Here is a 19022-nt window from a genome sequence, read left to right as displayed (position 1 = left end):
AAGCCCTGACATCTCTATAATATATTTTTTCATCCAAGAATATATCTTGCCATCTACCAATACCATCTTTTATAAATCTCTAGGAAACTTGTAGGGTTTACTTTATTATAATGCTAACAAATGCTATATAATTTTCTTCACAGAGGTCAAATACACTCCTATTAAGATTATTCTTAGAGGGGTGCCTGGGTGGCTCAGTTGGTTAAGCATCCAATTTCAGCTCAGGTCATGATCTCACAACTCATGAGTTCGAGCCCCGTGTTGGGTTCTGTGCTGACAGCTCAGAGCCTGGAGCCTCCTTCAGATTCTGTGTCTCCCTCGCTCTCTCTGCCCCTTCCCACCTTGTGCTCTGTCTCTCAAAAATAAACAAACATTAAAGAAAATTTGAAAAAGATTATTCTTAGAGACTTTGTTTCTCTTGTAAATGAGCTCTCTTTATTCTTTTTCTTTAAATTTATTTAATCTTGAGAGAGAGAGAAAGAGAGAGCGCACGCGTGGGCAAACAAGCACGCAGGAGCTGGGGAGGGGCAGAGAGAGAGAGGAGGAGGGAGGGAAAGGGGGAAGGAGAAGGGGAGGGGGAGGGAGAGAGGGGGACAGAGAGAAAGGGAGTGAGAAAGAGGAATGGAGGGAGAGGGGAAGGGGTGGAGGGAGGGAAGGAGGGAGGGAGAGAGAGAGCGAGAGAAAATTCCAAGCAGGCTCCACACTGTCAGCACAGAACCCCTGAGTCCAGGCTCAAATTCACAAACTATGAGATAGTGACCTGAGTAGAAATCAAGAGTCAGATGCTTAACTGACTCTGACACCCAGGCACCCCAGTTCCCTTTATTGTTCTTTTCTCCTAGTATGTAGGTATACCATTGATACTGTATATTTATTTTTACCCAACTTTTAGCGAACTCTTGCTTATTAACACAAAGACAACAAACGTTCAATTTCTTTCATTGTGGGGTTTATGAGTCTATTCCTTCACCCAAGGTGCCATTCCTTGGAAACGTTGAATTTCACCTCTAATACAGCTGTACATTATCAAACATATGCACTATTTCAAAAACTGGACAGTATCTAGAAGAGGTACAAGCCCATGACAAAGATCTACAATGTACTCTCTGATACTTCAAAGAGGAGAAGAGAGCAGGCACCAGCTAATCAGTCAATGAACGATGGTCTGATTTGGAGAAAGTTACTTCAGAAGTAGTTTCTAAGTTCCAAAGATTATACACCTAGACATATTGAGGTAGAATGTATTTTTTTAATAGCCTATGTCTATCTTATAGGTAAAGAAAAAAAAATAGCACTTGAGTGGCTATTTAAAATAATATCCTATATTCAATTTCCAAATTACTTTTCCAATTCCTCCTTCATAATCAACCACATGACATGGCTTAAGGCAGGAGTACAAAGGGAATTTTATATTTAAAACTAAAAGCATTATATATATTAATAAAACATCATAGATTCTTAACACTTCCCTTATTTTAACCCACCAACTGGACATTACCATTCTATAGGGAAAAAAGCTACACCTGCATATAAGCTTTATTACTGGTTTCTCTCCACGTATTGCACACATGAAACTAACTTAAAAACCTATAAAAAAAAAAAAAAACAAAGATTATAAACACCTTATACGCAATTAGGCAAAACCTAACATAAATGTAACATTTTGAAGTTCCAGTGATAAGTGACACAAAGATAGCTTTGCTAATGCATTAAAATTCAATTTATATAATTTTTTATGAACACAGATTCTGTAACTAAAGGCTATATAAGTTAACTGATAGTCTTACTCTCTTGCTTAAATATTTTTCTAAAAAGGAACTTTACAAGCATAACTTGAACATAATACATATAACTAAATAATAATCACAATAAGCAAGATTTTGGCATCTATAACCTAGTGTTTTTTTCTAGAATGACAATTATTTGAAACCAAATTTAAAGGAAATAGGAACCTAAAAGTATGAAGTTAAACCTCAATATTGCTTAAAAGAAAACCTGGTCATTTCTTATTGGACCATTTTTATTTTCACACTGACTCTTACATTTAGAAATATTAAAGGACAAGAAACTTGAGTACAGCTAAGACATTAGAGTGGTGAGACTATAGGTGATTTTAACCATTTCTTTTAAAATTACTTATGTTGTTTGTACCTTTTAAAACATCATGAGGGGAAGAAAAAACCATCATGAGAAAAATAATGCGTAACAGCCTGGAAAGAATGTTGGGTACTGTAATAATGGTTACAAAAATAATGGCTTCACTGACAAAGTTCTTCATTAACTCAGTGACCATTTCTATTCCCTGACAAGAGATCACAGATTGTCTTGGCAACATCTATAAGAAATGTCAGCCAGTATAACCATTGGTTACCCTGGTTCCTCTGTCTTAAGTCTGGCATGACGCTTCCAGGGGTACCTGGAATAATAAGAATAGCTTCCAGGTGGTGCCTGGGTGGCTCAGTCAGTTAAGCATCCTACTCTTGAATTCGGCTCAGGTCATGATCTCGTGGTTTGTGGGTTCGAGCCCCACACTGGGCTCTGTGCTAACAGTGTGGAGCCTGCTTGGGATTTTCTCTCTCTCTCTCTCTCTCTCTCTTTCTCTCTCTCTCTCTCTCTCTCTCTGCCCCTCCCACATGTGCATATATTCTCTCTCAATATAAATAAATACATTTTAAAGAAAAAAAGAATAGCTTCCAATTTGTGGGCACATACTTTGTGCCATATACAATATTGTGTATGTCTAGTTCTATCAAGAAACTGAAACTTAGAAAGTTTAAATGACTTGTGAAATAGTAAGCAACACTCGGAATTCAAACCTAATTTCAATTCTAAAACTCATACTTTTTTTTTTTAATGTTTATTTATTGATTTATTAAGAGAGAAGGAGCACAAGCAAGGGAAGGGCAGAGAGAGGGAGACACAGAATCCCAAGGAAACTCCAGGCTCTGCTATTAGCTTGAACCTACAAATTGTGAAAGCATGACTTGAGCCAAAGTCAGATGCTTAACTGACTGAGCCACCCAGGTGTCCCTAAAACTCATACTCTGTATATAAACTACATTACAGTGCCGTAAGTACTCAACATGTTGGTGCTAGTTAATATTAAAAGCATCTTCCTGTTACTAGCTGCTTTTGCTACTGCTGCTGTCTTTTGCAGTAATAAACTTACAGAAGTTGTTGCTCTAACTCTGACTCCTCTTTGGGATTTTTCTGTTGGTTATCTAGCCAATAGAAATGAAAACATACATATCCACAAAGATATCTAGCTAACAGAAATGATAACATACGTATCCAGGAAGATTTGTATCCAAAAGTTCACAATAGCATTACTCACAATAGCCAAATACCAGAAACAATTCAATGTCAATCATCTGACAAATGGGTAAACAAAATGTGGTACACCCATCTAATGGAATAATACAAAAAAAACCTAAATAGTAAATAGACAGTAATCACTGATAGCTGCTACAACATGGATGAACCACAAAAACATTACACTTAGGGAAAAAAGCTAGACATAAAAGATCACATATTATATTTTATTTATAGGAAATGTACAGAAAAGGCAAGTCTTAGAGACAGCAACAGACTAGGTTGTGTAGGTCTGAAGGGTGGACATGGATTAACTGCAAACGAGCAGGCGGGATCTTTTGGAATTAATGGAAATGTTGTAAAACCACACAGTGGTGATGGTTGCACAACACTAAATTTACTGAAAATCATTGAATCACATACCTAAAATGGATGAATTTTACGGTAGGTAAATTATACCTCAAAAAAGCTGTTTTGTTTTTGTGTTTTCAGTTTTATTTTGAGAGAGAGTGAGCACGTGAGCATGAGAGTGGGGGAAGGGCAGAAAGAGAGGGAGAGAGACAATCCCCAACAGGCTCCACACTGTTAGTGCAGAGCCCAGGGCAGGGCTCAAACCCACAAACCATGAGATCATGACGTGAGCCAAAATCAAGAGTCAGACACTTAACTGACTGAGCTACCCAGGTGTCCCAATAAAGCTGTTTTCCTAAAAAAATAAAAATTTTTTTTTTAATTTAAAAAAAAAAAATTTTTTTTTTTTAACGTTTATTTAGTTTTGAGACAGAGAGAGACAGAGCATGAACAGGGGAGGGGCAGAGAGAGAGGGAGACACAGAATCTGAAACAGGCTCCAGGCTCTGAGCTGTCAGCACAGAGCCTGACGCGGGGCTTGAACCCACGGACCGTGAGATCATGACCTGAGGTGAAGTCGGACGCTTAACCAACCAAGCCACCCAGGCGCCCCAAAAAAATAAAATTTAAAAAAGGCTATAAAATATTCCCTGCCAGATACAGAACTAGACTTCAACAAATGAAAAGAAATGCCATAATCTTGAAAAGGAATATACAAAATACTAAATATGTCAGTTCACTCTAATTTAGCCAACAAATAAAATCCCAATAACAATACCTTTATATGTCTCCCCACTACCACTATCTTCAGATAAACATTCTGATTCATTTGGGGGGGCGGCCCCTGGGTGGTCTAGCCGGTTGAGTGTCCTACTTCGGCTCAGGTCATGATCTCATGGTTTTTGAGTTCGAGCCCTGTGTCAGGCTCTGGGCTGACAGCTTGAAGCCTGGAGCCTGAAGCCTGCTTTGGATTCTGTCTCCTTCTCTCTCTGTCCCTCCCCCACTCGTACTCTCTCTCCCCCAAAATAAGTACACATTACAAAAAAAATTTTTTTAATTAAAAATTGAAAAAAGGTAAGTTCACTTGGAAAGAATAAACAGGCAAAGATAACCAAGAAAACCTAAGTGTCTATAATTAAAACACTGTGCTTCAAGTATATGGAGACCAATGGAACATAAAGAAAACTCCATAAATAGGTCCAAATGTCTATGAAAATATAACATATAACAAAGGTGGTATCTCAAGTCAACAGGAGAAAGAAACCTTTTAGTGATTTGGGACAACTGGACAGCCACATTAAAAAAAAAAAACAAAACAGATCTATTCTTCATACTGTACCTGAGGATAAACATCAAATAGATCTGTGCTTTAAATGTAAAATAAAAAGTAAATAGAGAGGGGAAGAGCAGGGGGAAAAATGGGTTATTTCTCTCATTGACTTGGAGTGGGAAAAACTTTCCTAATTATGATTCAAAACCCAGAAATAGTAAAGATAAAGGTCAATAAATTTGACCAAAAAAAAAAATCTGGTATGGTAAAAAAGCACTAACAAAGTCAAAGGACTAATGACCAATTCAGGGGAAATGTGTGATTATACAGTTTCTGTATCCCATTATAAAATATATAAAGCACTAAAAATGAGCGGAAGAATGAAGACCAATATCCTGATAGAAAAACAGGCAAAAGATACGAACAGATTGCTCACAAAAAAATAAAATTACCTTTAAAGATATGAAAAGATATGCAACATTACTTATTTAAAAAATTAAAAATATACTGCCATACTATTTCTTACCTATCACATGGACACAAAAATCTAAAATCTGACAATAAATTCTGATAGAAAGGCTTTGGACAAACAGACACTCTCAAATACTGATGGTGGGCATCAAAAAAACAGAAAGAAATTTAGCTATTATTTTAAAAATAATACATGGATTTATCTTTGGCCCAACAATCCCCTCCTAGAATTCTATTCCAAAGATACAATGGCAAAAAATATTAAATAACATATACCAAAAGTTATTCATTGCAGTGCTGTTTATAACAGCAAAAGACTGTAAACTATTCATCAACAAATTAGCTGAACATCCTTAGGTATAACTATACAATGGAATACTATAAAGCTGTAAAAAAAAATAAACGAAAAGCAATGAATAAAGGAATGAAATATAGATTTAATTCCTCTATAATCTCTCTATATTGTTACAATTTTACATATTGTTAACTAAAAAATCAACAAACATATTTTTGGTAAGAGGAGAGAGAATAATACACATATTTTATTTATATTATTGAACAGGAAAAAAGATGGAATAACAAAATTAAAAAGTAATGAAAACACTTATCTGTGACAAAGAGAAAGATAGGAAGAGAGGGCAGAGGTGGGAAACTAGAGCTCAGTGAATACAATCCTGTTTAAAAGGTTTGACTTTGGGGCGCCTGGTAGCTCAGTAGTTAAGCATCCAATGCCTGATTTCAGTTCAGGTCGTGATCTCACAGTTTCATGAATTCAAGCCCCACATCAGGCTGGAGATTCTCTCTCTCTCTCTCTCTGCCCCTTCCACACTCACACTGTCTTTCTCAAAATAAGTAAATTTTTTTTAATTACAAAAAATTTTGACTTTGTAACCAGGTAAATGTTTTACATAATTAAAAAGCAAAATTAAAGCTTTTAACAAATACCTTAAAGAAAGAAAAACTCTGAAACAAATGAACCTAAATGCATATTAAATCAATGGCATAACCAAAGAAGACTGACCAACAGCAAAAAGGAACCCAAAAAAATCTTTATTAGCATTGCTCTTAGTAATAACTGTAATATTGTAAATTGTAAATATTTTCATTTTTATTCATTTATGAATGTTCATTTATGTGTATTTATAGTATGTACAGGATAAAGCCAAAAAGCGATTGTTATTAAGAATCACAGTTTTCAATGTAAGAGTAAAGAGATCCAAATATAAAACAGAAGTTTACATAAAAATCCCTAATCCTAAACTTTCAATGGAAATAGTCATATAAAAATTAATGATTTATCTCTTTCTAAAATCTTTATATTCCTAACTTTGTCCATTAAAAATGCTGAAAAGTGGGACCCCTGGGTAGTTCAGTTGGTTGGTCGTCTGGCTGTTGGTTTCGGGTCAGGTCATGATTTCGCAGTTTGTGGGTTTAAGCTCCATGCTCGGCTCTCCGCTAGCAGTGCAGAGCCTGCTTGGGATTCTCTCTCCCTCCCTCTCTGCACCTACCCTCCTCACTAGCGCTCTCTCAAAGTAAATAAACACTAAAAGAAAAATGCTGAAATGCAATAATAACTCAGTAGAACAACAAACACCTTAATTCCCAGTCTATAGCCTCTAACTATAACTCAGCAATGAAAGGAAATGAGGAGTAGTTTTTAAAAAATGGTTGTTTCCAGGTTTGAGGCAGGAAATGTAAACTATGGATCTGGACCATCCTGTTTTATCAGAGACCATCTTGTCAAAGACCACTGGGGTGGTATCAAAAGGACATAAACCTAACTTGAAGATGATCCCACTGGCCAAAGGTGAAACTATTTGAACATCAAACAGAATAAAAAGATTGCTATACATCAACTATGCTAAAACCCATGAGTTCATAATGATACCTGAAAATGAAAACTCCGGGGCGCCTGGGTGGCGCAGTCGGTTAAGCGTCTGACTTCAGCCAGGTCACGATCTCGCGGTCCGTGAGTTCGAGCCCCGCGTCAGGCTCTGGGCTGATGGCTCGGAGCCTGGAGCCTGTTTCAGATTCTGTGTCTCCCTCTCTCTCTGCCCCTCCCCCGTTCATGCTCTGTCTCTCTGTCCCAAAAATAAATAAACGTTGAAAAAAAAAAAAAAATGAAAACTCCTCTTTGGATACTGCTAGAGCACCAATTCATTCTGAAAAGTGGTAAAATCAAGCATCCATCTTGCCTTTCTCATATGGACTCATTTCAGAATAACCAGTTAGTTGAAGAATTCTTTGTAGAAGAACCTTCATTAATAAATGTAAGCAGAATGACAGATTTAGAAAGTCAACATTTTGCAACCCCTAAATGAAAGAACGGATCTGGGCAAGATCATCAAAGCTGTTGCTAATACTACATGAAATGTTGATGGGGAACTTTAGAGTGGAAGGATCAGAATGACACCATCAGAACCCTCTAATCAATTTTAACAAGTGATACAATAGGAAATACACAGCAGAACCAAGGAAGTGTTCCTGAAGTTAAATTAAATCAAGCTTTTAGATCTAAATACCAGTTTGCAGGAAATATGCAATATATAAAATAACTTAAATGGTAGGGTATCTAGAAATTGTTCTGAAATTCTCCAGGAAAAAAAAAAAAATTGAGGGGTGAGAGATGAAGAATGGCAGAATGTTGAAAACTGAAGCTAGATTATGTACGTGTAACTGTTTCTATGTGTGAAAATTTCCATATAAAAATAACAAACAACAACAACAAAAAACCCAGCTCTATCAATGCTATCTGGAAAAGGAGGAAAAGAAATTTTCACAAATATAACTCTTAGTTATTAGGACTTTATAATTCCAAAGGTTATCTTCAAGTTTATCTTTTTTTTTTTTTAATGTTTATTTTTATTTTTGAGACAGAGAGAGACACAGCATGAACAGGGGAGGGTCGGAGAGAGAGGGAAACACAGAATCCGAAACAGGCTCCAGGCTCCGAGCTGTCAGCACAGAGCCTGAAGTGGGGCTTGAACTCACCGACTGCAAGATCATGACCTGAGCCGAAGTCGGACGCTTAACTGACTGAGCCAACCAGGCGCCCCTCAAATTTATCTTAAAGGTTATCTTTTAAAGTTTAAAAGTAAACTTTTTTTTTTTAAGTAGGCTCCAGGCTGTGGAGCCCAATGCAGGGCATGAATGCACAAGCCCACCCAGGTGCCCCTAAAAGTAAACTTTTAGAACACTTAAGTCAATACAGTATGGCATGCAACTGGAAAATATGAGTATGTATCTATTGGATATATACGTGTGTGTGTGTGTGTGTGTGTGTGTGTGTACAGACACACACACATACATATTTTAAGCTGTGAATAAAAATATAGTCATTAAACAGCAACAACTGGGAAATAAATGTGCATTTTCCAGTGCTAATACAAGGACTATATAAAAATTTAAGCAGTTCAGATAAGGTTCACTGAATAGATCACAGAAATATGTCACTAAAATTTAACATCTACTCTCAAACTTAGCTTCTATTAGGTTATTTTGAAGTATCTGAAGCTCTTGGCAAATATCATCAGGTACAAAACTGGATGTATAAATTCTCAACTAACTGGCAACTGGGAATAACTCAAAGTCTAACAACCTAAGTCACATATCATTTTGGCTTCCTTTGCTTAAAAAGAGAGCCATGGGGCGCCTGGGTGGCGCAGTCGGTTAAGCGTCCGACTTCAGCCAGGTCACGATCTCGCGGTCCGTGAGTTCGAGCCCCGCGTCGGGCTCTGGGCTGATGGCTCGGAGCCTGGAGCCTGTTTCCGATTCTGTGTCTCCCTCTCTCTCTGCCCCTCCCCCGTTCATGCTCTGTCTCTCTCTGTCCCAAAAATAAATAAACGTTGAAAAAAAAATTAAAAAAAAAAAAAAAAAAAGAGAGCCATAATAAATTTAAAAAACAATTAATGAGGATGAGGTAAATAGGGTTTTCCCAGAAGTCTACTGATTACAACATCGGAACTAATGCTTGTTATACAATATAAGTACTGACAACTCATTCTTAGATGACTTGGTAAAACCAGTTAAGTATATACAACTGTTACATCTTAGAGAGTTTGACGATACAACAAAATAACACATCAAACATTCTTTCCATCAGCTCACTATAGCAGTAGCCAGTAAGTGTTGAAGGATAGTGGGTAAAAATTTTGTCCTAGCACCTCCAGAGTAACTAATACCCATCCATACAAATCATATTATTATAGTAGATAAATCTAATTAAAATTTGAGATATTCCAACCCTCTCCTAACTCCCAACACACAAAACCATACCAGAACTGGAGTCTGAAAGCCAGCCCTAAAAATAAATCTAGAAGAAAAACCCTTCTCTTAAGAATCCAAGTCAGGTTTTGAGAGCTGAAATTTCTTGAAAATAGAACTATGTCCCATCAATATTTCAGTTAATTCTGAATATAAATCATTCTAAAATGGTTTTACAAAGGCTTTATCTGTAATATGAGGGTGATAATAACAGAAGACACCTCCTAAGAATGCTGGGAGGATGAAATGAGAAATACATATAAACACTCAGAACATTACCAGCATGGAGTAAATACCCGAAAAGGGCTAGTAGGTATTTTTACTATCATCATGACATCATCTACTGTTGGAAGGTAAAGGAACTTGATGAAAACTCCTTGGAGGGCATTCTGATGATAATAACTAACAAATTTTAAAATGCATGTTAACTTCCTATATACTTTTAGAAATTATTCCTCAAGATATGCTCGCATAGGTATGCAAAACTGTACATACAAGGCTGTTCAATTCAGCAAATATTCACCAACATAACCTGGCTAAATAAATTATGAAATATCCAAAGAAAGGAAATACTATGCAACCATTTTTTAAAAATGAGATAACCATACACACTAATATTTTAAAAACTCGTATTTATTTACCCTTATATATGTTTCCACATTTTCTGTTAACAGAAGAAACTGCTAACTGAATACTTCTGGGTAATAAAACTGGGACCTAAGAAGAAGTGGTAAACTTTTGTTTTTTATTTTAAACATTCTTGGTATTTTTAAAATTCCACACTATGAGAATGTTATTATTAAACCATTATTTAAAAAACAAATAAATTAGTTCAAAACAAAACACTGGTCTAAAAGCCAGGGAAAAAAAATAAAAGAATTTTGTTTCAGTGTTTGGCTTTGTGTTTCCAGAGACAAACATTCCTCTTAAATGTATGAAAATATGTTGAAATAATGCAACACTTCCAAAGACAGTAAAAACCACATGCTACAGAAAGTATTAAATAAGATTTAAAAATGAATTCTAGAGTTTGCATTTATCTTGAAAGTTGAGAGTATATGAACTCCTTACTTCCTAGAAACAACACTGATATTGACCTACATCAACTCTATCTTCATGCCTCCTACAAATTCCAGCTCCTTGGAACTTCTGCCTCACAGCACCAACCCTTCTGCCTCGCTAATTTCAAGCAGAAATTGGGCTCTGCTGCTCCCTCTTCCCCAAATAAGTCTTCACATTCTAACCCCCTGAGAAAAATGGCAAATATGTGGCAAAATGTAAAATATGGCAATTAAGCAAGACAACTCCTATTCTCGCCTCCCTCTTTCTCAAAAGACCTCAGAGAATGGTTGCTGTAACCTCCTCCCAGCTGTAGATGATCTCAATGAACTCTTTAAAACAAATACTTGGAGGAGCTCTTGAGGGACTCAGCAGGTTAAGCATCCAACTGTTGTTTTCTGCTCAGGTCATCATCTCACAGTTTGTGAGTCTGAGCCCTGCATTGGGCTCTGCACTAACAGCACAGAACCTACTTGAGATTCTTCTCTCTCCCCATCTCTCTCTGCCCCTCCCTCATGTGTGCTCTCTTTCTCAAAACAAATAAATTAACTTTTTAAAAAAAGAATTAAATACTTGGGTAGGTTAAAAAAAAATAAACTGGACATGGCTTAGACTAAAGATCAAAGTTACTGGTTTCAGGGTTCTGGCACAGATAGACAAATAGAAATGGGAATCTTGGAAGGTAAGTACTTCTGTACTTAACCCGTTACAGAAGGAGAAAAGAAACAGGGAAAAATGGCATATCAGCACAGTAGATTATTAGCAGGCTCTACCCTTGACAAGCAGGACATCAGGCAAAGACTGGGAAACCTTTGTGTCACTATTACAAACCATGATCTTAGCCCTTTAAAAAGCTCTCCTCCTCCCCCATTCTTTCACATGAAATTAATCTTTTCCCTCAATTCGGACTTTATTCAACGTTTACTTCATCAACTTCCTTTAAATTACAACAAACCGTAAAAACGGTATATATGGAACATACCTGTACTTCAGAGACTGTACATAATCTTATGCTAGTTAAATATAATATTTACTGTGAGGAGGGGAGACTGCACTCAAGCTAGTCCTCTATCAGTTATTCAATTTTAACTGATTAATCACATGCTCTACTGAGCACTGTCAGGACTAAAAGTTTGTGTTCTAGTATTGGAATAAAAGCACCTCTCAAATACTTGAAATTATTTCTCAATTATAAAGATCAAGACAAGATAACTAGTAAACAATAAGAACAGAGTACTTAAAGGAAAAATAATATTAATTACTTTTTTAGTGTTACTACTGTGGTTGAATGTGAAAGAAATCTATCACAGAGCTATCTGAAAAAATCTGGATCTTAGAGTCATGGTTTAATACTACAGTCAGTAGTTTATTTATATGGCTTAAAAATAAAAGTTAATCGAGCCTCCAATTCCTTCTCACAGCAATGAAATCCACTAAAATGTAGAAAAAACTTAAGCACAAACACAATGCAATAGCAGGTTTTGCTCAACTTAAACATTTTTACCTGAGGGAACAGTTGGATTGTTTTGGTGGTTTTCACTGGTAGAAACAAACAAATCTTCTTCTCCTTCAGTTGATGAGCTGGAAGAGGATTCGCTGCTGAGGTCATTCTCACTGGAACTACTAGAACTGGGGAGCAACGCGTATTTTCTTCGGGCTAATACTTCTCGTTTTTTCCTCTGCATTAATATCCTCTCTTTTTGTTTCTGTGTCCTCTGTGAGGAATTATTTTTCACAAATCTCTTTCTGCATGGAAGTCTCCTTAATGAACTGCTATGAAAACAGGGTCTTTTCATTAACAATCCTGAAACAGATTCTGTCTCTGTCCGAGGCCACTTTTGGGACCGTGCACTATGAGTTCTACTTTTAGCACTCAAAATTGCCTGGGAATGTCTTACAGAGACTTCTTTATCCTCATCTGAAGTCACAGTGTCAGAATCTCCAAAATGCAGACTAGATGAAGGAGAAGAAAGACAATCACTAAAAGAGGAATCATTATCTTCATCGCTTGGTGTTTCTAGGTGTTGCCTCAATCCTAATATTCCCTGGTTCTCTTTAACACAATTTTGCATGTAAGAAGGGCCAGCCTGCTGGCTTTTGCGTTTTTTCCTCACAACAACACTTTTTTCTTGCTCTTGTTGGTTACCATTCATGTCCTTCTCTTGTTTTTGAGAATCATCACACAAATGAGAGAATTCATTCCCCACTTTACTGTTAATCATCTCAACTCCTGCAGGAAAACTTTTGGCTGCCCCAATGGGCTGTGGATGCAAGAGGATCCCTTTCAGACTCTCCTGTGTCTTTGGCGCATCAGAAGGAATCTCACTCTTCATATCCACTTTTAAGGTATAGAGCTTGTTATATTCAGGAGTCCATTGAGACATGGGAAACTTTAAGGGAGGCCTAAAAGACACAATTAGAGATTAAAAAGATGGTTAATGTCTTTTATTATACTAACTGAAGAGTTTCAGATTCCACTGAGAACATCCCTATAATAAGGCAGAACTGTCCTTCCCTGATATATCAGGATATAAAATGGCTATAAGTCATTTTACTGTTCTTTTAAGGCGTATTTCTCTGATACCTCTTCCACATACTCAATTTTTAGAAATATAGTAAAGATTATAGAACATAAGCCTACTTGAAAACTTCTATTAACTAAAACCTTACTAAGTATCTTACTACCTTCAGTAACATATTTGGTCAAAATCTAACAATTTCTTCAAAACCTATTACAGTAATCAGAGATTAAAGGACTAGCATTCAAACGATTCTGATTAGTCAATGTGTTTCTCCTGGTATCCTGAAAGTGGTAATTAAATATTTCTTGTACATCTAGATGGTTACCATATTAGAAAGATTACTATAAATAATGATCTAGTAAAAATATATCTTCTCTTTCCCATGGTTCTTTTCTTCATACTACTTTGTTCTCTGATGAGAATCTGAACTCAATGACAGACAAAATACACAATTACTGCATTTCCCAAAGTTTTAGATACATGCAGAAGGACTCCAGCTAAGACTGTGAGTTGCTAAAGATCACTCAGTTAGAGCAGTAGACCAGAACATAAAACCAAACTTCCTAAAACTAACCTAAATCTTTCTACCTCTGAAATCAGGGGCTGCTGAGCAACAGGACTTAAATTAATGCACCTACATTAATGTAATGTATACACAAGAACTGTGATAATGTAAAAGTAATAAATAAATATGACTCAAAATGCAATGTATTTATTAAAAGGCAGTTAATTGTGACAAGAGCAAAATATGATTAAATAATGTTAACATTTTTAACTTAAGCATTTACTTAAGTATAACAGACACATATATTCTAAATTTATAGCTCAATGAACTCTCACAAAATGAACGTATCTATCTATGTAACCTCTAAGATCACAGAACAGAAGATAACCAGCATCCCAGAAATCCCCTTCCAGTCATTCCACCTACTGGGAGTTGTAACCACTATCTTCCAGAACAGCCAATGCTATAGAGACAGAAAGTAGAGTAGTCATTGCCTGGGGCAGGAGAACAGGATTGGGATGTGATGGCCAAAGAGTGTAGGGTTACTTTCAGTGAACTGAAAATGTTTTTAAAACTGACTGTGGTGATAATCAACTTTGAATATTGTAAAAACCTCTGACGTACACACTTAAACAGGGAGAATTGTAATGGTATGTGAATTCTACCTCCATAAGGCCATTGTCAAAAAGTCAAGAGGGAAAGTAGAAGATAACTATGGACCCCTCTCCAATCCCATCAAGTGTTACGTCATTTGGAAAAATCTGGGGATCTTCCAGAAGTCTACATCTCCCAGGAGTCTTGACGAGTTGGATCACTGAAAACATAAGCTTTATATGTTGCAGAAAAAAAACCATTTCAGACTCCTCACCCTTAATTACTAAGTTACCCTCTGAGTCCTGGTAATGGAGATCCTGAGAGGCAATGAAAACCTGCCAAAAGGACAGATCACTTCTGAGAACAGGAATCCATAAGTAAATTTACAAAGAAGTGATTCATTGCATAATTTATTAAACTCGATTTCTTTTCCATTAGTTTATGCCCCAAAGCCAAAATAATGGAACTCTTTATGGTTAACTCTGCTCTGGGTTTTGGAGAATTTTATCTGTCCAGCTGACAGCAGGGAGAGAATAAGGGACAGGTGGTATACGGTGGCCGGTGGGGGGGGGGGGGGGAGGGAAGGGGGGGCATGCGTGTGTTTGCACACCAATAACTGTTCTCAGAGTAATCTGTCAAGCATACATCAAATGCAAAATTAACACCCCATGTTATCTAAACTGTTCCCACCAAGGGAGTACTTTAATTCATGTTCTTATTTTAAACTGAGAAAAAGAAGTTCATGAAAAGAAACAAATACCAGTACTGCAGTTTTTAACTAAAAACACAGCAAAACTAACACAAAGAATCAATAAAGAAGGTTACAAACTCTTTGGTATTTGATGAAATCATAATGTAGTCTTTTATTTCCTTTTTTTACATTTTTTTAAATGTTTATTCATTTTTTGAGAGAGCACAAGACAGAGACAGAGCACAAGTGGGGGAGGGGCAGAGAGATAGGGAGACACAGAACCTGAAGCAGGCTCCAGGCTCTGAGCTATCAGCACAGAGCCCAACATGAGGCTTGAAACCATGCCCTACAAGATCATGACTGAGTCGAAGTTAGATGCTTAATGGACTGAACCACCCAGGCACCCCTCTAGCCTTTTATTTCAATAAAAATGATTGGTTGAGCTAATTTAAAAAGGAGGTTAAATATGTACTAGATATATCTATCTCCTTAGCCACATCAGGGCTGGTTTGCTATTATACATTGTTTCAACACTGAATCTACAGGACTAGTACCTCTTTGTGAGTTTGATCCGATCATTTTATTGCTATGTCATGAAAGTGGCATACCAATTACTCCTGATATTAGTATAGGATACACAACTAGTAGTAAACCTTCCGTGAAAAAAAGCACAATGACTAAAAATGTTAACTTTCAGAACTAAAAATTAGGGTTAGGATTTGGCAATTTACATCATAAATTACACTTATGTGGGGCGCTTGGGTGACTCAGTCAGTTGAGTGTCCGACTTTGGCTCAGGTCATGATCTCACAGTTCGTGAGTTCAAGCCCCGCGTCAGGCTCTGTGCTGACAGCTCAGGGCCTGGAGCCTGCTTTGGATTCTGTGTCTCCCTCTTTCTCTGCTCCTCCCCTGCTCACACTCTGTCTCTCTCCCAAAAATAAATAAAGATTAAAAAAAAAAATTTTTTTTTTTAAATAAATTACACTTATGTGAGAAGTGGGAGTAAAAACTCATTAAGATTATGGATACAACTTTGAGGAACTCTACTTCTAAACTGAAATATGTTTTATAACAAGTCATTATTACTGGTATGAACATTAACCACCAATGATAAGTATTGTTAAGTTTAAATAAAAATTTGATGAGAGATTTTACAGAGCTCTAAAAGATTTTTAAAAACATCCATAAGATGATTTTGTATTTTTCTATACAACTTTTAAAGATTATCAGAAAAGGAACTAGAACTATGTCCACTATTTATCCACTTTTTTCATGTAAGTGGAAAAAAAATAATACTTATACCACTGGGATATTAGAACATGTTTTGAATTTTTAACTCTCCTTTATTGATATTTATTTTACTAAGTGCCAGTGAAATCAAGTACCTGACAGAATACTCTCTCCTAGTACACCTAAATGCTTAATAACTTCCACTACTTACAGCTAAATAGTATGGACAATACGGTTTGTTACATATTTTGAATAGTCAAAATTTCATTTAGCAAGAAAGATGTTTCACCCCAAAAGGCACCATTCTGGGCTCACAACTACATTAGCAAAACGCTCAAAACAAACGAAATTTCTTTTTTTTTCATTTTTTTAATGTTTATTTTTGACAGAGAGAGAGAGAGAGAGAGAGAGAGAGACAGAAGGAGACACAGAATATGAAACAAGCTCCAGGCCCTGAGCTGTGAGCAGAGCCTGACGTGGGGCTTGAAGTCAGGACCACGGAAATCATGACCCAAGCCAAAGTCAGAAGCTTAACCGACTAAGCCTCCCCGGCGCCCCATCAAAACAAACTAAATTTTTTTTTCAAAAAATTTTTTATTATGTTTATTTATTTTGAGAGAGAGAGACAGACAGAGTGTAAGTCGGGGAGGGGCAGAGAGAGGGAGACACAGAATCCAAAGCAGGCTCCAGGCTCTGAGCTGTCAGCACAGAGTCCTATGCGGGGCTCGAACCCATGACTGTGAGAACATGACCTGAGCTGAAGTATGAGTTCAACTGACTGAGACACCCAGGCACCCCAAGAAACTAAATTTCTTAAAGAGACAGTTCTGCTCTTACAGGTAGTAGGAGCACACAATCTGATAATATACTCAATTATGAAAAAGAGTGAGGGTAACCTTGATAAACTTATTAGCAAATAATAATTAACTTTCAGAGTGATTGATACCTGATGGAAAGAAGGAAGTTAGTCAGAATAACTATTGTGATATGGCCAAACTCAACTTCTTTTAGGCGGCTAGATATAATAAAAATGTGAAAAAAGACCAATGATTAAGACAACCTCACCTAACTAGGAAATAATGTTCAGAGGATAGACTGTTAGCTATCAAATAATTCACTTGATTCTTGCTGACCAAAGGCATCAAGATGAAATAAACAATTACAGACAATACACTAAAGGTTCCAGAAGAAGCAATTATAGCTATAATGTTATCAGAGTGCAAAAGAAAGTGGGATAATGTAAAAAACTTCCAGGATAAAACTCACAGAACACTTAAACTGCATTTATTGAATCAACAGTTCCAGCAGGTCCATTATGGTGTGTATCAGGGGCTGCATGATACAATGATCCAACTACTGACATTATAAAATTAAGATCACAGTCCTAACCCTCACAAAATTCACAAAGTGCGGAGAGAGAGAAATACAGATTATAAAACACTAAAGGGAAAAAAAAAGAATATCTTCCAATTTGTGGGCACATACTTTGTGCCATATACAATATTCTGCATGTCTAGCTCCATCAAAATACTAAAACTTAGAAAGTTTAAGTGACTTGTCAAATAGTAAGCAACACTCAGAATCCAAACCTAAAATTGAAAATGAGCAAAGGAATTGAATAATCATTTCTCCAAAGAAGATATACAAATGGCCAATAAGAACATAAAAAGATGCTTAATTATTTCACTAATCATTAGGGAAATGTAAGTCAAAAATACAATGTGATACTACTTCTCACTCATTAGGATGGCTATTATCTAAAAAATAAAGTGACAAGTATCACTAAGAGGTAGAGAAACTGGACCCCTTGTACACTGCGGGTGGGAATGTATAATGGTGCAGCAGCTGTGGAAAAGAATATGGCAATTCCTCAGAAGTTAACAGACAATTACAATATGATCCAGCAATTCCATTTCTAGTTGTATACCTAAAAGAAAGCAGGGACTCAAACAGATATTTGATACACATGTTCACAACAGCCAAAAAGAGGAAGCAAACTCAATGTCCATCAGCGGATGAATGGATAAACAAAATGTGATGTAAATACACAGTGAAATACTGCTCAGTCTTAAAACTGAAGGAATCCATATAAAAACTTGCACTAGATATCAACAACGGCTTTACTCATAATTGGCAAAACTTGGATACAACCAAGATATCCTTCAGGAAGTGAGTGGATAAACTGCGGTGCATCCAGACAATGGAATATTATTCAGTGCTAAGAAGAAAAGAGCTATCAAGCCATGAAAAGACGTGCAGGAACATTAAATGCACATTATTAAGTCAAAGAAGCCAACGTGAAAAGGCTGTATATATGCTGAATGATTCCAACTACAGTGCAAGAAATTCTGGAAAAGGCAAAACTAAGGAGACAAAAAGATTAGTGGTTGCAGGCAGTGGGCCTGAGGGATGATGAACAGGTAAAGCAAAGAGGATTTTGAGGGCAATGAAAAACTGTCTGGCATTATCATGAGGGATACATACCATTATACATTTGTCTCAACCCACAGACATATCCCAAGAGTGAACTCTAAGGTAAACTATAGATATCTGAGTGATGACAATGGGTCAATCTACGTTCATCTTTGGTTTAACAAAGGGGGGGAGGAGGAGCACCTGGGTGGCTCAGTCAGTTAAGAGCATGACCTCAGCTCATGTCATGATCTCATGGTTTGTGGGTTCAAGTCCCACGATGGGCTCTGTGCTCACACCTCACTGCCTGGAGCCTACTTCGGAATCTATGTCTTCCCCTCTC

General features: G+C 36.7%; 1 protein-coding gene across 7 annotated transcripts in view; it reads right to left on the bottom strand.

Moving 5' to 3' along the window:
• Nucleotides 1-19022, bottom strand: part of RNF111 (ring finger protein 111) — a 129772-nt gene that overhangs the window by 42052 nt on the left and 68698 nt on the right. For all 7 annotated transcript variants that reach the window (XM_086710812.1, XM_086710811.1, XM_086710810.1 and 4 more), the window contains one exon: nucleotides 12230-13128. In XM_086710812.1, the coding sequence (XP_086566938.1) occupies nucleotides 12230-13109 (880 nt within the window). In that variant the 5' untranslated portion in view covers nucleotides 13110-13128. The remainder of the gene's footprint in view (nucleotides 1-12229; nucleotides 13129-19022) is intronic.

The sequence above is a fragment of the Puma concolor genome, chromosome B3 (genome assembly GCF_028749965.1).
Source record: "Puma concolor isolate L17-30 chromosome B3, mPumCon1.1.hap2, whole genome shotgun sequence".
NCBI lineage: Eukaryota > Metazoa > Chordata > Mammalia > Carnivora > Felidae > Puma > Puma concolor.
The sequence above is the reverse complement of the archived record's forward strand: the minus strand, read 5'-3'. Positions and strand labels throughout refer to the sequence as shown.